The sequence below is a fragment of the Spinacia oleracea genome, chromosome 3 (assembly GCF_020520425.1).
Source record: "Spinacia oleracea cultivar Varoflay chromosome 3, BTI_SOV_V1, whole genome shotgun sequence".
In the NCBI taxonomy this organism is placed as follows: domain Eukaryota; kingdom Viridiplantae; phylum Streptophyta; class Magnoliopsida; order Caryophyllales; family Amaranthaceae; genus Spinacia; species Spinacia oleracea.
Genome location: NC_079489.1, coordinates 150,965,930 through 150,987,020, shown reverse-complemented (window position 1 = coordinate 150,987,020; position 21,091 = coordinate 150,965,930). Strand labels below are relative to the sequence as shown.

The following is a 21,091-nucleotide window of genomic DNA, read 5'->3' as shown; positions in this document are numbered from 1 at the left end:
GGTTTTTATGCCTTTAGGGTTTAGTAGTTATATTCCTAGCTTGTGTTCTATCTCAATGTATCACTACAGGTTTCTTTTTTGCATCTTTTGTAAACCTGTAGATATGAAGGTAGCTAGGCTTGTAGCTACTGTAGTTGTGGTTATTTTTTCTAACACCAATACTGTACCTAAGTGTCAAATTAATGATAGTATGATTTCTGCCTTTACTTTCCTGGATTGGTACTGTGTTGTTTGTTGTATACATTGGCCCTGCTATTTCATTTATCTTAAACTGTGGAACAGTTGTCTTGCCTTGATCATTGCTATGGGTTTCCTGTGGACCACTAACTGGTTCCAACTCAAATGGAGGAACCTAAATCATTGGAAGCTCTTTGATTGGAACCCTGTTATTGTGTTCTATAAGGACCAAAGGTTCTTGTCCTATGATGTTGTAAGAAACAACTTTGGTTTCCTACCTGAGGACTTCTTCCCTCCTCTAACCTTGCTTTCCTCCTTCCCTTTCTCTCTTTTATGGTCCTTTCTCCACCTTAAGAAGATTGTTGTAACTTATCATGATTGGATAACTAAGCTTGTCTTTGTTTTTGAACTCAGTTGGATGGAGGCTAAACACTACGACCTGCTGTACACGCTTTCGAACCTGTGGAACATGTATAGACCCAACCCCACTATGGTGTTGTCCAGCTCCCCTTACATTGTATCACTTTTTCTCAACAGCGTTCACTACTGTTTTCTTGTTCATTTCCTTCTGGTTTTAACCCTTATAGTTTCTACTTGTATTAATTGGAACCGAACTGTGATCCGCTTAGAACGTGTTAGGCAAACAGCCTACATTAGTTTTGGCCTTTATCTTCTTGTTTTGGTGTGTATTATTTGGAACCGGACTTTGATCCGCATGGAACTTTACGGGCACAAGGCCCTGTTTTTATCTGCGCCTTACTTATGAGAATACTTTCATGGAATATTCAAGGGGGTAAAAAGCTCCAAGCTATTGGAGATATATCCCACTATATTAATTCGTTCAAGCCTGATATCTTATTTGTCCTTGAGACTATGACTTCTAATGTCACAAGTAGAAATATAATCAAAGGTTTCCGTTTTCAAAAACATTTAATTATTGATCCGATTAATCATAGTGGAGGACTATGGGTTTGTTGGAACAACGACTCGATCCTGGTCCAAAACTACACTATAGCAGATAGATGTGCTCCCTTAACGTTCTTTATAAACCAACCAATGAGCAAATTCTTGTCTCTGGGGCTTATTTCCCGGCACAAAACAACGATAAAGACCAATTCTGGGAGTTGATATCTACCTTCTATGAAAACATTCATATTCCCTGGATCCTCGTCGGCGACTTTAACGAACTTTTACATAATTCGGATAAATGTGGAGGCAACCCAGTCTCACAAAGACAATGCCAGAGACTTCCAAGGTTTCTTACTCGTTCAAATGCGACAGACATAGCGTGCATACAACAATCGTACTCCTGGAAATCCCAATCCCACCCAGGCTTGTATCAACGGCTAGATAGGGCCGTCGCAAGCAATATCTTCACTGATAAATTCCCCAACGCATCAGTTAAATATGGTACCTTTACTAGCTCAGATCATGCCCCAATGTTCTTTGATACAAACTCAGAGACCATTATGGTGAATAGATTGTTCAGATTCCAAAATTCTTGGACTCTCGAGGATGAACCAGCTAAAATTGTTAAAAAGCATTGGAACTGCAATACTCAAGGTTCAAGATTCTTTAGAATAAGATCCAAACTAACCAACATAAAAGGCGACCTAAGAAATTGGGCGAAAGGAAAATTCTCACACAAGACCATGCAACTTAAAACTAATGCAGATAAAATTCAAGAACTTGAAGATAAGCTTATAACCCAACCGTTCAACCCTATCTGGCAAAACCACCTTTTAAGAATGCTCAAACAACGAGAAAAGATCCTCTTACAAAAACAGCACTTGTGGAAAAATTCTGCAAAAAAAACTTGGCTGAATCAAGGAGACAGAAACACGAGATTTTTCCACCAACTCATGAAACAAAGAGCCGCAAAAAACCACATCTATCGACTAAAGAATGCTGACAACCATTGGGAGGAGGGGCAAGTGAACGTTCAAAACATCCTCTTTAACTCCTTTCAAGATAGATTCAAAACATCCGTTCAGCCTGGGCGTATAATTAACCTAGATTTTCTCCCACAATTAATTTCTGATTCCGATAGGCTTAGTCTCATCGCCCCCGTCTCAGACGAGGAGATTAAAAATAGTTTCTTTACTATGAACCCGCTCAAGGCACCAGGATCAGATGGATTTGGGCCAAAGTTTTTTCAAACCTACTGGAAAACAATCGGCCCTGAAGTTACATTAGCAATAAAGAGCTTTTTCTCACACGGAAAAATGCCGCCTTTTCTGAATCACACTCTTATAGCTCTTATCCCCAAAAATGATAACCCAGAGAACCCCAATCATTTCAGACCAATCAGCCTCTGCGGCACGATCTATAAAGCTATCTCTAAACTCCTAGTCTCTAGACTAAGTCCTATTCTTCAAAAACACATAAGCCCCTTCCAAAACGCCTTCACCCCTGGCAGGTCTATCCATGATAATTTGCTTTTAGTCCAGGAGATCCTCAATGTTTTTAAGAAATCAAAATCCAAAGTTGGATGGTGTGCTCTTAAACTGGACATGGAAAAAGCCTATGACAGAATAGAATGGGATTTCCTTTGGGCTACTCTTGACAAAATGGGCTTTCCTACAACCTGGATAAACTGGGTGAAAGCAACTGTGACTATAGTTTCGTACTCTATCAAAGTTAACAACTCAACCACGGATGTTTTTACCCCGTCTAGAGGGTTAAGACAAGGAGACCCGCTATCTCCTTACCTTTTTATTTTATGCATGGAAGTTTTTATAATCATGCTGAATAATGCCAGTGCGAGACCTAACCTAGGGCTCGGATTTAAAATAGCGCCACAAACTATAAAAATCCCATGTTTAATGTTTGCAGACGATAGCCTACTTTTATGTAAAGCCACTAACTCCGCATGCCATAACTTACTCAAAGTCATCACTGACTTCTGTAAACTCTCAGGCCAATTAGTGAATTTCCATAAATCAGCTATTATCTTCTCAAAGAATATCAACCACCCCAAGAGAGATGCATTGGCCAGCATTTTTAATATGCATAAATCTGGGTCTCTAGGTCACTTCTCAAGTTTCACACCTACAAGATCTGACTATCTACGCATCATGCAAAAAAATGAACGCTGTATAAACTCCTGGCAAGCTAACTTTCTATCCAAAGCAGGTAGAACAACGCTCATTCAAAGCAACCTTGAAGCCCTCCCGTCCTACATTTGCTCTTCCTTCCTACTTCCAAGGAAGACGTGCCATCAATTGGATAATATTCATCGCCAATTTTTTTGGAACCAATCCAAGTCAGGTAATGCACTCCCTCTCATTGCCTGGAACAAAGTCTGTCAGCCTAAGGATCAAGGAGGGCTAGGTTTAAGAAGAACCTACCCTCTGTATAGAGCTTTCATCGCAAAACTAGGCTGGAAAATCCTAACAGACGAAAATAACCTTTGGGCAAAAATCATGAGGAAAAAATATCTTCAGAACACAAATTTCTTCTCTGCCAAGAGAAAAATTAAAGACTCTCCTATTTGGATCAGCATTTTAAACCAACGGGAGATTTTGAGGAAAGGAATTAGATGGAAGATTGGCAATGGGAATCACATCAATTTCTGGAAAGATAATTGGGTTGGTCAATATGCCCTTTCTGATCTCCCTTGCAACTCCCCAAATAGTAATAGGGGAGACGTCTACGTGAACTCGTTCATTGATGAATCAAAAAATTGGGATATAAGGAAACTTTCTTCGTTCCTCTCACCTGAGTTGGTGCAAAAAAATAAAGGGATCCCTATCCCTGTTAATGAACTGCCTGACAACCCCATTTGGGGCTGCACAAACTCTGGAGAGTTCTCAGTTAAATCCGCTACCTGGCTTGCCCACGAACTCCCAGTCTCTGATAAAAAATGGGAGTTTAGATGGATTTGGAAACTCAATATAGCTCCAAAACTAAAGATCTTTTTATGGCAAATTTGCCATAAAAGTATTCCAACTAAAGAAACTCTTTTTCATAGGAAAATTATTCCCTCAAGTTGTTGCCCTAGATGTAACCATGCCAGTGAGAATATTAATCATCTCTTTCTCAATTGTGAGCACACAAAAAATGTCTGGATGCATAGACTAACTAAAAATTGGTTCGATTTCTCCTTCCCTATGACGGATTTCTTCAAAACTTTAGGCTACCTTAGACGGAACCAAGTTGCGCTCAGGAAGTTCATTACCGTTTGCTGGACTATTTGGAAGGAAAGGAATGCCTTAGTGTTCTCCAACAATAAGCTTTCCCCCTGCCGCTGCTATTTTAAACCTCTTAACACCTTCAAAGAATGGGAGCTTAGACTCCAGATTGACTCACAACAACTTAGAGGTAACCATTTCAACACTCATCATCCTTCCACTTCTCTTCCAACCACCCCACATCCCATTCTTGTGCGGTGGTTCCCGCCCCCACTGGGCGCCTTCAAACTCAACTTCGACGGATCACGAAAAGACTCATCAGCAGCAGGAGGTATCATCATCAGAAACAACAATGGAGATACGGTCATCGCCAAATCTTTTAACCTGGGTAACTCGCAAGTCTACATGGCAGAAGCCCTAGCCCTTCATAAGGGCATCCAAGAGGCTATCAAACTGAATATTAAAGACATCTACATCGAAGGTGACAACCTACTTGTGATCAACTCGCTAAAAGGAATCTGGAACCCCCCGTGGAAGCTTCAAAACATTATTCAAGATAGCAGGACTCTTCTTCAGCATTTTCACTCTATCCATATCAAGCATATCTTCCGTGAAGCAAATAGAGCAGCAGATTGGATAGCTAATGTAGGACATCTTATTGTTGAACCATTGTGTATCACCCCGAACTCTAGCCCTAACTTAGATAATATTGTTCAAAGTGACAGCTTAGGTTTCACCCTTGTGCGAAGGGGAACCTAAGTCTTTTTTCTTACCTTTTAAAAAAAAAAAAAAAAAAAAAAGAAGTCATATGTGTTATTATTGGTATTCACAAAATTTGTATTGGTACTAACATATTCTGTATTGGTACTCCAAATTCTGTATTGGTACTCACTTGTGTCCAATATGGACACAAGTCACTTGTGACAAAGACTTCCTCAGGTTTTTGGGAGGTTTTGAATAATATCTATTAAATAAACTAGTTTAGGCCCATGCAACGCACGGCTACTACTAAAACAATTTATTATTTTAATAATAACTAAAAGACTTGTGATATTAGGAAAACATGAAAGTAAAAATGATATATGAAAAAGTATAAATTCAAAGTTGTGTAAAAAAAATATTCAAATGAACTAAATTTGCATATTACTATGCAACGTTAAAAATCATAGTCGTTTACTTGTATGTAGAACGATCTAACAACGTTAACCATACCCGTGACTCAAGACTAATTTTCGAAAAGACCCGATCATGACCAAGTTAGTCAAATACAACATATTTTGAATTGAGTAAAATCTTGATAAATAAACTTATATGTTAGTCTACTTACCAAGTATTATTATTTTAATTAACATTCTTACTTACCAGTTACCACGTATTATATTATTAATAGTAGACTAACATTAGAAGTTCATTTACCAATATTTTTTATATTTCTTATCAGATTAAAAAGTTTAATAATACATAAATAAAATTATATCATAAAGGAAAAAATAATATTGATTTAGCTTTCCTCCAATAATATATTATGTAGTGCACATATATGGTAATTAAAATATATTTTTATCTTAGTTACCTAAAAAAACATAACGTAATTTATTTATTTTAAAGTAAAAAATAAAAAAAATTTGGCGGGAAAAAATCGCACCAGGAAATGACACGTGTCATTCCGGGTGTCTCTTTTAGTATATAGTAATAGATAAAATGTTTTTGGGATGCTTAGTCAAATACTACCCCCGTTTCTTTTTGTTTCTTACACATTCTTTTTAAGGCATTTCTCAATTTTTGTTATGCGGGAGAACTTTTCCTTTTATAAACTTATTATACTGTTAATTGTTAATTTTAATTGGTCCAATTTTTTCAACTCATTAAATTTCTTTACAAATTTCCCAAGTATGTTGAGTTAGCAATTTGTGTGCTTTTCATCATTGATTCATTTTGATAAATAAAACAATCTTATTGGTTGTTGTAATGATTAGTGGATTGAGGTTTTACTTCGTTTTATTTTTTTTAATAAAAAATAAAAGCTGATTTGCACTATATTCAAAGAGACAATAAATGTCAGATTTTGGGAAAATGAAATCAAGAGTAATGATGGAATCTAAAGCATTTAAAATAAAAAAGAAATATAATCTTTATTGTACGTTAATAAACGTGTAAAAATCCAAACGTAACAAACAAAAAGAAACGGAGGGAGTAACAAGGAAAGGATAATATACTCCTTCCGAATCTAAATGTTTTTCCCATTTCCTTTTTAAGTGCCCCAAATTCTTATTCTCATTTGTTTTCTTTCCTTTTAAACCTTGTAATGCTATTGGTTTATTAATATAAAACCATGCAATCTCATTGGTTAGTTTTAAGTATTGATAGATTGATGAGTTGGCATTTTGATTCCTTATATTCTATTGGCTCTCACAAGTAAAACATTAAAAGTTGTTTTGTTTTCTTGTGAAAAAAATCAGCAAGGACAACAACTCCCCATAAAATACAACAATAAATGCATATCAACTCTCTATATTGCTTTGTTTTCTTTCTCCTTAATTACTGCGTAAAATAGCAAATGGGAAAAACATTTAGATTCAGAGGGAGTAATAACAAAAAAAATGTAATTAATAAATGAGGGGAAAAGTCAAACTATTATAATTGTTTCTTAATTATCTTCTTCATAACATATGTTTTTTCTTCGAAAGAACCCTTAAGAGGAAGATTATATTAATAAATCAGCAGCAGCTAAGGCCCTATTCTTTTGAACTTTTTTGTAGTTCCATTAAGTTCAGTTCAGTTCAGTTTAGTTCAGCTCCATTAAGTTCAGTTCAGTTCAGTTCAGCTCCACAAAGTTCAGTTCAGTTCAGTTCAGTTCAGTTCAGCTTCATTCAGTTCAATTCAGTTCAGTTCAAAAGAACGGATTCATCTTTCTTTGTAATTATTTTTATTCTTGATATTGCAATTAAAATTGACATTTATTACTTATATATGTAATAATTATTATTGTTGTTATTATTACTTAAATATTACTATTATTATATTAATATTATATGTAATTATTGTTATTAATAAATAATTATGATTATTGTAGTTATTATTTATTATTATGAGTATTTTTATAAATATTAACATTATATTAATTATTATTTTATTATTTTTTTTTTATTATTTTTTTTTTTATTATTATTTTTTATTTTTATTTATTACTCCGTATTTATTATTTATTATTTATTATTATTTATTTACTATTTACTATTCATTAAGTTCCATTCTGTTCCATTCAGTTCAGCTCCATTAAGTTCAGTTCAGTTCAGTTCAGCTCCATTAAGTTCAGTTCAGTTCAGTTCAACTCTATTAAGTTCAGTTCAGTTCAGTTCAGTTCAGTTCCATTAAGTTCAGTTCATTTCAGTTCAATTCAGCCAAATAAAGTTCAGAAGAACAGGGCCTAAATCCAACACAATACAAAGAAAATCATCAACCCATATCCTTCTCCCAAACTCCCAAGGTTGAAAGTGGGCAAGATTATGTGCTAATTTGTTACCACTACGTTTAACAAAGGAAAATTTAACTTGATCAAAACTTGAAATCAAACTATTAATGTCATTTATAACCAAATCAAAGTTCTTGCGACCTCCTCAATCACCAAGTAAGGCTTGGATCACCATCAAACAGTCACTTTCGACGACGACGCGACTGAGCTCCAACTCCTTCTCTCCCGCCGATCCAACATCGAACAACAATTCCAAGAAAGAACAAGATCAAACTTATACTTATACTCCCTCTCTCATTCAATTAAAAAAAATACTCCACTAACTACTATCACATCCACTTTTTCAATAAAATAACAATTGATAACCAAACAACCACTTATCACCTAAAACTTTGTGCAAAGATAAGTGTAAAGACTATTCTGGGACGGAGGGAGTACTAAAACAAACACCAGGAATGACACGTGTCACTTCCTGGTGCAATTTTTTCCCGCCAAAACTTTTTTCAACTTTTTTAAAAAATACTCTTTTTTTAAGGAAATAAGATAAAAAAAGAAATAAAATATTATTCAATTACCATAAATGTAAGAAAAAATTGACATAAATAATCTCAACTTTTACACATCTTCTAAAAATAATCCCAACTTTGGATTATTTTAGAATAATCCAAACTTTAGGGGTTAACTTCTCAAAATAATCCAAAGTCTTTTTTTCTTGTCATTAGTAATCCATTTTGGGTCTATTGTACATAGGAAAATTGATAGTTTGGATTATTTTGAGAAGGTAACCCCTAAAGTTTGGATTATTCTAAAATAATCAAAAGTTGGGATTATTTTGAGAAGATGAGTGAAAGGTGGGATTATTTATGTCAAATTTTCCTAAATGTAACTACATAATATATTATTGGAGGAAAGATGAATCAACATTATTCTTTCCTTTACAATTTGATTGTATTTTTGTATTATTCTATGTTTTTAATTTGATAACAAATTTAAATAATATTGATGAATGGACTTTTAATATTAGTCTATTGTTAATAATAATACATGGTGAGTACGGATGTTAATTAAAATATGGTAAGTAAACTAACATTAGAAGTTCATTTACCAAAATTGTATTTAATTCAAACTATTTGACTAACTTATTTATGTTCGGTTCTTTTTCGGGTTATCTATTTTCGAAAAATAGTTCTCGGGTCACTCTTTTATGATAAAAAAATAATTATCGAGTCATTCTTTTAATAGTTACCGTGCGTTGCATGGGGTCTAAGCTAGTTTGTCTAATATGTATCCCCTTACCACTAATTAGTAGTGAGAATTCCTAAATATTAGGTAAGATCAATATTTTATAAATATTTACTAAATCCCCACTAAACCACTCAATTATTTCTCTCACATACCCACATGGGCTATATTCTATTGAAATTTATGTGAAAATTGTACTTTTGTTGGATTGTCTTAGATTCTAGATGGACTTACATTCAAGAACGGAGGGATTACTAAAAATATTCCAAACTTTAATTTATTAACCCTACATATATTTAGTACTCTGTATTTTGTATATTTAAAACAATTTATTTTTGTTGTATGTATTCCATTTTTTTTATTACGCTTAACTAATATACGTAGTACAAACTACATATATCAACCTTAAGAAAAATACTTTAATAAATATACGGAATTTTAAAAAATTTATATGTCTAAAAATATTTCATACTATGAAAAAGAGAAGTACACGAGAGATACTTTTTTTTTTTTTTTTTTTTTAATTTTGTACAATTAGTGAACACACATATTTAGACGTCTCTTAAAAAGTACTCCCACGTACCCCGTATTAAATTTGCAAATAGGTAAAAGCATTCTTGTGTAGAAACATAAAATAAAGTTATGGAAAGAAACAAAGAAGATTAGTTGAAGAAGTTCTTGAATTAGAACTTCTGATTGAGAGAAAGAGAGAAGAGAATTTTATTGATTGAGAATCAGAATGATTCTTGTTACAGATTACAAGCAAAGCACATCAGCTTATATACTAGTGTGTTAGTTTACAAGGTGATCAAACACAACTGAAAGAGTTAGTTATAACTAACTATTACATCATGTAACAACTTGAGCCATGTCACCAATCTGTGTGCTGCAGTGCCATGTCATCAATCTGTGCACTATGATCTTCAAATGTCAGTAGTTGAGTCAGCAAGGCAGTGATCAGTTCAGCTCTTGTATTGGACTGGTCTTGCTTAAGTGTGTTGTTGTCTTGCTTCTGATCATGTACTCCAATAGCCCCCCTCAAGCTAGGTGGAGATAGCATACCTAGCTTGGATAACAAGTCAGAGTGTTGAGGATAGGACAACACTTTTGTTAACACATCAGCTAACTAATCAGAAGTAGGAACAAAAGTAAGATCAATCAATCCTTCTAACACCTTGTCCCTTGTGAAGTGACAATCTAGTTCAATGTGTTTAGTTCTTTCATGGTGAAATGGACTCTTTGCAATGTGGATTGCAGATTGATTGTCACATTTAAGCTGAACTGGACTTAGGTTAGAAACACTCATTTCTTGTAACAATCGAACCAACCAAGTTATTTCTGAAGCTGCAGCTGCCATAGCTCTATACTCAGCTTCAGAAGATGATCTGGATATAGTACCTTGCTTTTTGGATTTCCAGGATATTGGGCTTGTACCAAGAAGCATGACATAACCAGTTACAGATCTCCTGGTATCTGGACAAGCAGCCCAATCAGAATCACAATAGGCTTGTAAGATCAACTGAGAAGAGGACTGTATGTATATCCCTTGACCAACTGTATGAGCCACATACCTAAGAAGATGATGCAAAGCATAAAAATGAGACACCTTAGGGGATTGCATAAACTGACTTAGAGTTTGTACTGCAAAAGAAAGATCTGGTCTGGTATGAGTGAGGAAATTAAGCTTGCCTAGTAAGCACCTGTACTAAGTGGGATCAGTATAAGGCTCATCTACTGAAGCAGTGAGTTTGAGCTTGACATGAAGTGGTGTTTTGGCTAGCTTGGATACATCCAAGTTACAGTCTGCGAAGAGTTCCCTAGTGAACTTGGACCGAGTGAGGAAAACACCATTCTAAACTCTAGAAATTTCTATTCCCAAAAAATAGCTCAGTTTACCCAAATCTTTAATGCTGAACTTTTTGTGCAAGTGAGACATGAGAGCAATGATTTCTGAATGATGAGGTCCAGTGACCAATATGTCATCAACATAGACTGCAACCAGAGTGTGTTCATTGTTTTGTGTCTTGATGAAAAGAGAGTAATCATTTTTTGATTGAACAAAACCAAGATGAAGAAGCTCAGAAGTAAGTTTGGCAAACCATTGCCTGCTTGCTTGTTTTAAGCCATATAGGGACTTTCTCAACCTACACACTTTATTTTCTGGGTTAGGAATCCCATCAGGAACCCTCATGTAGACTTCTTCTGTTAAATCACCATGCAGAAATGCATTATTGATGTCCAGTTGATGGATGATCCATCCCTTAGTGACTGCCAAAGCAATCAAACACCTGACAGCTGCCATTTTGATGACTGGTGAAAAAGTTTCTGCATAATCTATTCCATATTTCTGAGTAAACCCCTTAGCCACAAGTCTGGCTTTGAACCTTTCAATAGAACCATCTTTCTTCATCTTTACTATGTAAACCCACTTACAACCAATAGCCTTTTTTCCTTTTTGAAGTACACACATTTCCCAAGTGTGATTATCAGTGAGAGCATCAATTTCCTTGTTCATTGCTGTAACCCAGTTAGAAGACTGAGATGCTTCATTAAAGTTAACAGGTTCAGGAGCTTTAATAGCTTAAGATGCCAAAACTTTGTGAAGAGTAGGAAGATCACTATAACTGACAATGTTGCACCAACTTAGTTCAGAAACAGTACACACATAGTCATCCAACCAAGTTGGAGGTTTGTGTATTCTGGTAGATTTTCTAGGCTCAGGATTAGATTGTAGCTCAGGTTCAACAATTGTGTGAGTTTCAAGAGTTTCAGGTTCAGTAATTGTGTTTGTTTCAGGTTCAGTAATTGTGTTTGTTTCAGGTTCAACATGTGTTTGGAAAAGTTCAAGGTCTGTGTTTGGTGAATTTAGATCTGTATTTAGGGAACTTGGTCCTAATGGTATATCAAATACATTAGGAATGTCAAAATCTGTATTTAAATCAAAAGGAGTGTGGACTGGAAGGAAAATGGGGCTTGTGTTTGTGTGTTGGGTGGCTGAAATATGAAATGGTAGATGCTTTTCATGAAAATGTACATCCCTGGAAATAAAAATCTGTTTGGTTTCCAGATTGAGCATTCTATAAGCCTTCTGATCAGGTGGATAACCAACTAAAACACAGGGAATGGATTTAGGATCAAACTTTGATCTATTGGCTTTGATTGTTGAAACATAGCCAAGAAAACCATAAACCCTTAAGTGGTCTAACTGAACTGGGGTTTTGTTTAACCTCTCATAAGGTATTTCAAAGTTGATGCTACTTAGGGGCATTCTATTGATAAGATGAGTAGCAGTGAGCAAGCATTCACCCCAAAATCTCACTGGAAGTCTAGATTGGAAAAACAAAGCTCTAGCTGTTTCCAGTAGGTGTCTATGCTTCCTCTCAACCACTCCATTCTGTTGTGGAGTGTCTGTACAGGTTTTTTGATGTTTGATCCCAAACTTATGATACAAAGATAGGATTCTGCCTTCACAAAGTTCCTTTGCATTATCTGTTCTAAAACACTTCAACTTCAAGCCATATTGAGTATCAGCAAAATTCAAGAAATTGGATAGAATATCAACAGAATCAGATTTATGTTTCATTAAGAAAGTCCATGTATTTCTTGAATAGTCATCTACAATGGTAAGAAAGAATGTACAATTGTCATGAGTCTTTGCTCTATAGGAGCCCCATACATCAATGTGAAGTAACTCAAAACACTGAAAAGTCTTAGTATGACTAATAGGGAAAAGCTGTCTACATTGTTTAGCCTTAGGACAAATTTGACAAAAGCTGTCACAATTTCTTCCAACAGATGGCAAAGATTTATTCACTAGATGGAGTTTATCAAAAGGTAGATGACCTATCCTTAAGTGCCACAACTTGATGTTTTCAGTGACTGTAACCAGAATTTCTGAACTTGAGTTGTTCTGCAACCTTTTATTCTCCAAATCACTTTCAACCACAGCATACAATCCTGACTCTATCTTACCAAGAAGCACTGAAGTTTTCTGAGAATGTTCCTGAATCATACACTTGTCATGAGTGAATATGATGTCACAGGAAAGATCCTTACACAATTTATGAGTTGAGATAAGGTTAAAATGACAGCTAGGCACATGTAGAACATTCTTAAGCATAATGTTCTTCCCAATTAAAACATCACCAATATGTTTAACCTCAACTTTCTTACCATCAGCTACTGTTATAGTTCTAACATCCTCTTTCAACTCAGAATATGTATGAAACAATTCCAAATTAGAACAAATATGATCAGTAGCTCCACTATCAACAATCCATCTTGTATTAAATGATGTGATTAGACATGTACCTGCCACATTAGCTGCTTGAACAGACTGTCCTTGCTCATTGATTAGGCTTAAAAATTGTTGGTATTGTTCTTCAGAAATGTGAGTAACATTCTCATCACTTGGAACATCTTCAGTACCTTGCATCACTCCCGCAAACCTTTTGCCTCTGTGACCAGGTGGATACCCATGTAACCTCCAGCATTTTTCCATTGAATGACCTGCCATGTTGCAGTGATTACAGAAGAAAGAATTGCCAGTTCTTTTGTTTGAAACTGTAAATTTGTTATTGCCAGGACCCTGTAGTATCTTTGACTGATAAACCCTGTTGTTAGTGTAATTTTTATTCCTTCTATCATCAGCAACTGCAAACACCATTGGCTTTACTTCTTGATCTTCAGACATTCATTGTTGCTTTTCATCTTGAACAAGCAATCTATAAGCAGTAGCAATGCTTGGTAAGGGGTTCATCATTAGAATGTTAGTTCTCACTTGAGAGTGTTTCTTGTGTAACTTCACCAATAGCTGGATTAACCTTTCTTCCTCCTTTTCTTGGACAAACTTCTGACTGACATTACAAGTACAACCAGTACAAATGCACACTGGTACTGCCTTAGCAATATTCAGTTCATCCCAAATCATTTTTATCTTGGTGAAAAAATCAATGATGCTGCTATCTCCTTGTGAAACTTCACTTAGACTTTGTTGCAATCCATAGAATTGTGGTCCTGAAGTTACTGAAAAACGTTCTTCCAAATCTTTCCAAATATCTCTTGCAGTTGGAAGAAAAACTACACTTTTGGCAATTGTAGGACTTAGAGACCTTAATAAGTATGCCATGACCATGTTGTTGCATCTATCCCATGCTTGATAATCAGCATGATTGAGAGCTGGTTTAGGCAGAGATCCATCAATAAATCGAACTTTGTTCTTGACTGCAAAGCTAGCAATATGACTCTCTTCCATTCTGCATAGCCCTCTCCATCAAATTTGTCAGATACCACTGCTGCATAAGGATTTTCTAAAGTGCGTATGAAGTACACACTGTTGGGATCTTGCATTGCTTCTGTTGCCATGATAATCTCAAGGAATCAAACAAAAAATTTCAATGAACTTTGATTTAAATTGTCAGGATTGCTTTCTGATTTTGATTAACATACAGATTCTGAATATTGCTAAGTGTTTAACAAAGACTTGTTGTTGTTCTTTTAACAGTTTAATGAAATGCGGAAAGTTTGGCAGGATCTGAAGCCTGTTCTGATACCATGAAGAAGTTCTTGAATTAGAACTTCTGATTGAGAGAAAGAGAGAAGAGAATTTTATTGATTGAGAATCAGAGTGATTCTTGTTACAGATTACAAGCAAAGCACATCAGCTTATATACTAGTGTGTTAGTTTACAAGGTGATCAAACACAACTGAAAGAGTTAGTTATAACTAACTATTACATCATGTAACAACTTGAGCCATGTCACCAATCTGTGTGCTGCAGTGCCATGTCATCAATCTGTGCACTATGATCTTCAAATGTTAGTAGTTGAGTCAGCAAGGCAGTGATCAATTCAGCTCTTGTATTGGACTGGTCTTGCTTAAGTGTGTTGCTGTCTTGCTTCTGATCATGTACTCCAATATTAGTAGAATAATCCAGCTAAAAAGATATCTACACATTTCTAATTAAAAAGGCAGAGGAATACTTAAATTCTCTGAATATATATGGAATAATAAATAAATCATTTGTATTATACATTCATCAAAATAGGTGAAGTATATATTTTTTTATGTTGGTATAAAAGATATATATAAGAAATACACTATCGTGCTACATAAATCATTCCTTACGTAAGTAATATTCTACCCGTTCCAAAATCTACCAATTTTAGTAATTTTCATTTTTTTATACTGGTAAATATATAGGGAAAATTATCAATTATTATGGGAAAATTTCGTAATTACTACCTTTTAAATAACCAACTTTTGTAATTACTACCTTATGTAATTTTTATTTTATTTTACTACCTTAAACTTCCCATAATTTATTGTTTACTACCTCTTAACAGTTTCCATCCAAAATTCCGTCACATGGGGCCCACTAACGGCTAGTTTAGGATTTCCCTCCTTATATTGTTTCAATCTTCCACGATTTTCTTCATCTTAACCCCAAAATTTTCCTGAAATTTCCAATCCATTTCAATACTTCAATTAGGTTAGGGGTTTTATGTGCTCAAACCAAGGAAAATTCTGCTCATTACAGGTATCAATTTTATGTTTTTGTTCTTTAATTAGGGTTTAAATCCAATTTGGGGGTTTTTGTTCTTCAAATGAATTAACAAAATTAGGTTACTACTATTCGAATTGATAACATAATTAACGAGAATTAATGTAAATTGTAGGAAAAATGGCTCCTCCTTCTCCTTTATCAAAGCAAAAATGTTATTGTGGACTCCCTGTTGCGCGTTTAACTTCGTGGACAAGAGAGAATCCTGGGCGCAAATTTATAGCTTGCCAAAGGTATGATCCAGTTACAGAAACAAGGGGATGCAAGAAATTTGAGTGGCTGGATGAGGAAGATTGTGTTGATTGGCAAAGGAATGTCACGAATGCTTTGTTATTGGATAAGAAGTTGCTAAAAGTGGAAGTGAATGCATTGAAGAGTGAAGTTGATGATTTGAGTGGGCAAAGAAGGTGCCTGTTGAATGAAAGTGACAATCTGAAGCTCAAGTGTAAGGCTCTTATGTCTGAAGTGAACAAACTGAAGGAGGGGAACCACAACACACTTGGGAAGCTCAACCACATTGCCATTGCTGCTGCTGTGTTGTGTATGGTATTTGTAATGTTTTTCAAAGCTTAGAGAAGAACTAAACTAAATGTGGAAGGTGTTATTGTATCAGTTTATGGATAGTTGACTCATTTTGTATTTTGAATCATTAATGAAATGAAATGGGATCCCTTTTATGTTACTCGTTGTCTTTGATTAACGATAAATTCGTTTTTCGTGTCGTGTCTTTATTTTGTGAAAACCCCGTGTCGTGTCTATTTTTTAAGACTCGAAAATGGTATGGAAACTTAAACGAGTGTTGACATGGGTACGAAAACTTAAAGGAGTATTGAAACGGGTACGAAAACTTAAAGGAGTATTGGAACGGGTACGGAAACTTAAAGGAGTAATGGAACGGGTACGGAAACTTAAACGAGTATTGCAAGTTCCCTCTTATTTCTGTTTAGTAGTGGAATAAGGACCAAGAAATTAAGAACAAAACCAAATAACGAGCTCAATGAATAACAAAAGTCACTTGTTCTTGCATTTCTAGTTTGAAGGATGTTTGAAGGACAACACAACACAAGCTAATTTGTTCAATACACAACATCAGATTACTTGTTCCATCAGAAATACATATCTAACAACACAAAATAGAATGCTAATGGGCTAAACATTAAGATGTAGTGCTTCTCTTCAATGCCATCTTGGATCTTGTTTGAACTTGGGATGGAGCAGCTGAGGTACTAGCTGTGGGAACATTAGCTGATGTACTAGCTGTAGGCACATTAGATGAGGTTTGGCTCAATATTGTTTGCCTCTGTGATGTTGATCTCTGTAATGGTGGTTTGTTAGCAATGCTGTTAGGAGGAGTGATTGAACCTTGAATCTGCAGTAATTAGATAAGATTTGCTAAGCACAACCTGAACAAAACAAATATTGTAGTGCAAAATTACAAAAGAGAAGGCAACAAAACTTACATTGTGTTCAAGCTTAGACCACTTTTTCTTTCTCTGCTCCACAACCCATTCATTGTTCAGAGGAGGCCTCCCACCTTTGTTTTTGGGAGCTGAAGCTGAACTTGTCTCTACAGCTCCATTTTTGCACTTTCTTTTGTTATGCCCAAACTGACCACAATTCCCACATTTGTTTTGCCTTTTGGCTCTATCAGGATGTGGTACCTTCTGCTTCTTGCTCTTTCCATTGCCCTCTCCCTCTCCCTTTTCCTTCTTCCTTTTGGTTGATTTTGGTCTTCCTGGCATAACCCTAACTGCAGGTGGGAGTGGTTGTGGCAGGTCAGAAGTATCCCAGTGCTTTGGGCCAGGCATACCCTTCACTGGAAGTGCATAAGCTTGCATATATGTATCCTTGCTGTAAGCAATATGCACATAATCAAGTGGATTTGCTCTTTTATCCAGCAGACTTGCATATGCATGGACACATGGGATACCAGTTAGATCCCTTTTGTAACATGTGCAAGTTCTTTCATCCAAGTTTACCAAAACTTGGTCCCCCCCTAGCTGAACCTCATATTCATTGTCCCTGGATGCTTGTACTATGCATGCTCTAACTGAATTCTCCATCCCCTCAAACACCTGATTCACATAAGGCATAACAGCCCCCCCCCCCCCCCCCCCAACTGGTTGATAGATTTCCACTTATCGTTGTTCCTTTTCATCATATACCTTCTCAACCACTCCATTTGGGTGAGAATTGGTTTATCTCTGGCATCCCTAATCACTGCATTGAATGTCTCACACATGTTGTTTAATAACATGTTGGACTTGCAGTTAGTGGTAAATCCATGCCTTGACCAGTGTTTTGTGGGAATGTCATCCAGGTATTCATATGCATCCTCATTCAATGTCTTAATAGATTCCATTGCCACTTCATAGTCAAACTACAAATACCACATACATGCTGTCAACAGAAAACTAAAAACAGAAAAGAGAAGGCAAAACAGAAGCAGCATGCACACAAGCTCTACAATCAACTCAGTTAAGGAGCACAGTCAATCAAGGTCAACTATAGTCAATATGCACACAAGCAGCATAGTCAACTCAGTAACAACAAAATTCCAGAAAAAGTAAACCTAGGTCAACTTAAGCAACCATGGACACAAGCTGTACAATCTACTCAGTTAAAAAAAATTACAAAAATAGTCAACCTAGGTCAACTTAAGTCACAAAAGAGTCAACCTAGGTCAACTTAATTCAACCAAGGTCAAATTAAGCAACCATGCACACAAGAATTACAATCAACTCAGTCACAACAAAAAAAACCAGAAAAAGTCAACCTAGGTCAACTTAAGTCACCATGCACAAAATAAGCCGAGTCGGGAACTTGGACACGTTCCCGAGTCCAACTAACTAACATAAAATAAGCCGAGTCGGGAACTTGGACACGTTCCCAATGTCCAACTAACTAATATAAAATAAGCCGAGTCGGGACTTGGACACGTTCCCGAGTCCAACTAACTAAAGTAAGTATTTTACCTTAGTTGTAGCCCTAGCAGCATTCCAGAAGAGGTCTTTAAACAGAGAACCAGTGAATTGCAACTTGAAATTAGCCCAAATATGCCTTGCACAATATGTTGTTTCAGCTTGGGGCACCACAATACTAAAAGCTTGCAACAGACCCTGTGTTTACAACCAAAACAAGGTACACACAATGTTAATTAATGAAGTACTTAATCATATACAAAGAATTAACTTTAAACAGGTTGAAGACCATACCTTTTGTCTGTCTGACATAAAGGTCCAACCTGTTCCACTATCACCACCCAATTCTTTCAGTAGCAAGTCCAAGAACCAACACCATGTTTCTGTATTTTCAACCTCTACTGTGGCCCAAGCAAATGGGAAAATGTTGTTATTACCATCTTTGCCAACAGCAACAAGTATCTGACCAGGGTAAGCACCTTTCAGATGGCATCCATCAACCCCTATGATTGGCCTGCACCCTTTTTTGAAACCTTCCCTTAGAGCATCAAGGCAGACATACATTCTTAGAAACAAGGGAGGTTCTGGTCTTTCAATACCTTCCACAAGCACAATACAAGTACTCCCAGGGTTGTATTTCAACACAGCTTTAGCATAATCCCACACCCTTTGATATTGTTCAAGCGAAGAGCCGTAAATGATCAACTTTGCCCTAGCCCTTCCTGACCATGCCAATCCATACTTGATTTGGATTCCAGTATCCAGCAACACCTTTCTCATAAAGGAAAACAACTTCATATGAGGTTCACTCCTCCACTCCTCCACATACCTTTCTCCTAAATACTCTGCATTCAACTTAGAGTTCATGATTAACCTCTGACAGAAATGTTGCATGTTCAATGTCCTAATCTGCCACACATCTTGATTATACAACTTCCTAACAAGGACCTTAAAGTGACACTGCACCCCAGCTTCACACACACACTTAGGTTTCTTACTCCTGCTTGAATCCCATGGACAGTCACACCTAAACTTGCAATAGGTTGTTATTCTGTTATTTCCATTGTGTAGGTAATATTAATCATACCTCTTTTGGATAGCATGCCACCTCAATGCCTTCCTCACAGCCTGAACACTTCCAAACTTAAGCCCCAACACAAGGTTAATTGGCCTACTAAAGTCAGTATCAGAGTTGAACCAAGGGCCGTTGTCTACCTCATCATCAGACCCATCAATGCTCCTTAACTCATCTGACTCACCCTCAATCTCTTCCTGAATCCTAACCTCTTCACATTCTAGATTATCATCCAACTGTGACTTCTTCCTTTGGACTGATTTCACTTTTTCCCCTTTCCCTGTATCTTGTTTGCCTCCTCTAAACTGGAATTGACTTGCCTTAACAACTCAGCATCACCTGATTGTGTGTTATCTCTTTTTCTTTTCCTAAGTAACTCCTCAAAATCATCAGCATCATTTAGAATAGTCTCTTCCTCCCCAGGTTCCCAATCAATATCAAGATCAGAAAAATCTGAGTCTGAACTATCTGACCCAGATCCAGACAGTTCAGAACTAAACAACTTCTTGCTAGCTCTGGTTTTTTTTTCCCAGTTGGTTGTTTCCCCTTACCCTTCACAGCCACTGTCTTTACCCTAGGGCTCCTCCTAACAACTCCCTCCCCCTCACCAGAAACTTCATGCCTCTTACCCTTACTCACACCTCCCTTTTCAGCTTTTTGTTGTTCAACACTTTGTTCAGAAGCAACCCTTTCCCTTTCAGCAGCAGACCACTCTCTTCTGGTAATAACAACTGCAGAATTGTCTCTAGCTGAAGTGTTTGCCCTAGGTTCTAACTTCACTGGTTTTGGTTTTATATTGCTGGTTGGTGGGTTTTTTGTTGTTGGGCTAGCAGCTTGGGTCAAAGGCCCATTTAGTGGTTTTGTTTGTTTGTAAACAGGAGGTTTCCTTGCATTGGGATCAATTGTGCAAAACAATTCCACACAGTTATTTCTGTCCACAGTTTCTAACAAACATCTAGCATCCTCATCACCACTGAACTCCCTCTTCCCAGTAGTGAAAGTTCTACCCTTCTCCCTATACCATAACTTCATTTGATGATATTGAGGAATTGCCCGATTATTGAACTTATATGCACTAGATACAATGTGCTTAAGTGCAGGAATCTTAAGATCATTTCTAGGCACTTGTATCCTAGTATACTCCCACCCACCCTCAAATCCAACCACCCTTCTACCTCTAAATATATTTTCCTTAAAAAAACCCCCTAATTTAAACCTAATGTCCACAAATGTATTGTTAATATCAGCCTGCATTCTGTACACAAATTGAAAAAAAAAATGCATTTCAATTAATAATTCCAATCAACCATAATTACCCCAATAAGTAAACCACATGAATAAACAACTGAATAACAGCAGCCCCAATATGTAAAGCACATGAATTGACATTAATTTTTATTTAATTACCCTAATTCGTATTAAAATAATTGTTCCCCAAATCCTAGGGTTTACCAGTCAACAAACCTCCAAAATCCACAATTACCCAACAAAATCCACAACATATTTAAT

At 36.2% G+C, this 21,091-nt stretch overlaps 1 protein-coding gene across 1 annotated transcript; it reads left to right on the top strand.

The window, feature by feature from the left end:
* Nucleotides 1-15,706: 15,706 nt before the first annotated feature.
* LOC130470175 (uncharacterized) lies at nucleotides 15,707-16,159 on the top strand. Its single transcript, XM_056839805.1, has one exon. The coding sequence runs from the start codon at nucleotides 15,707-15,709 to the stop codon at nucleotides 16,157-16,159; it is 453 nt and encodes a 150-aa protein (XP_056695783.1).
* Nucleotides 16,160-21,091: the final 4,932 nt, after the last annotated feature.

Excerpts from the sequence above, each read along its gene's own strand:
- LOC130470175 (XM_056839805.1), top strand. The coding sequence starts at position 15,707 with ATGGCTCCTCCTTCTCCTTTATCAAAGCAAAAATGTTATTGTGGACTC.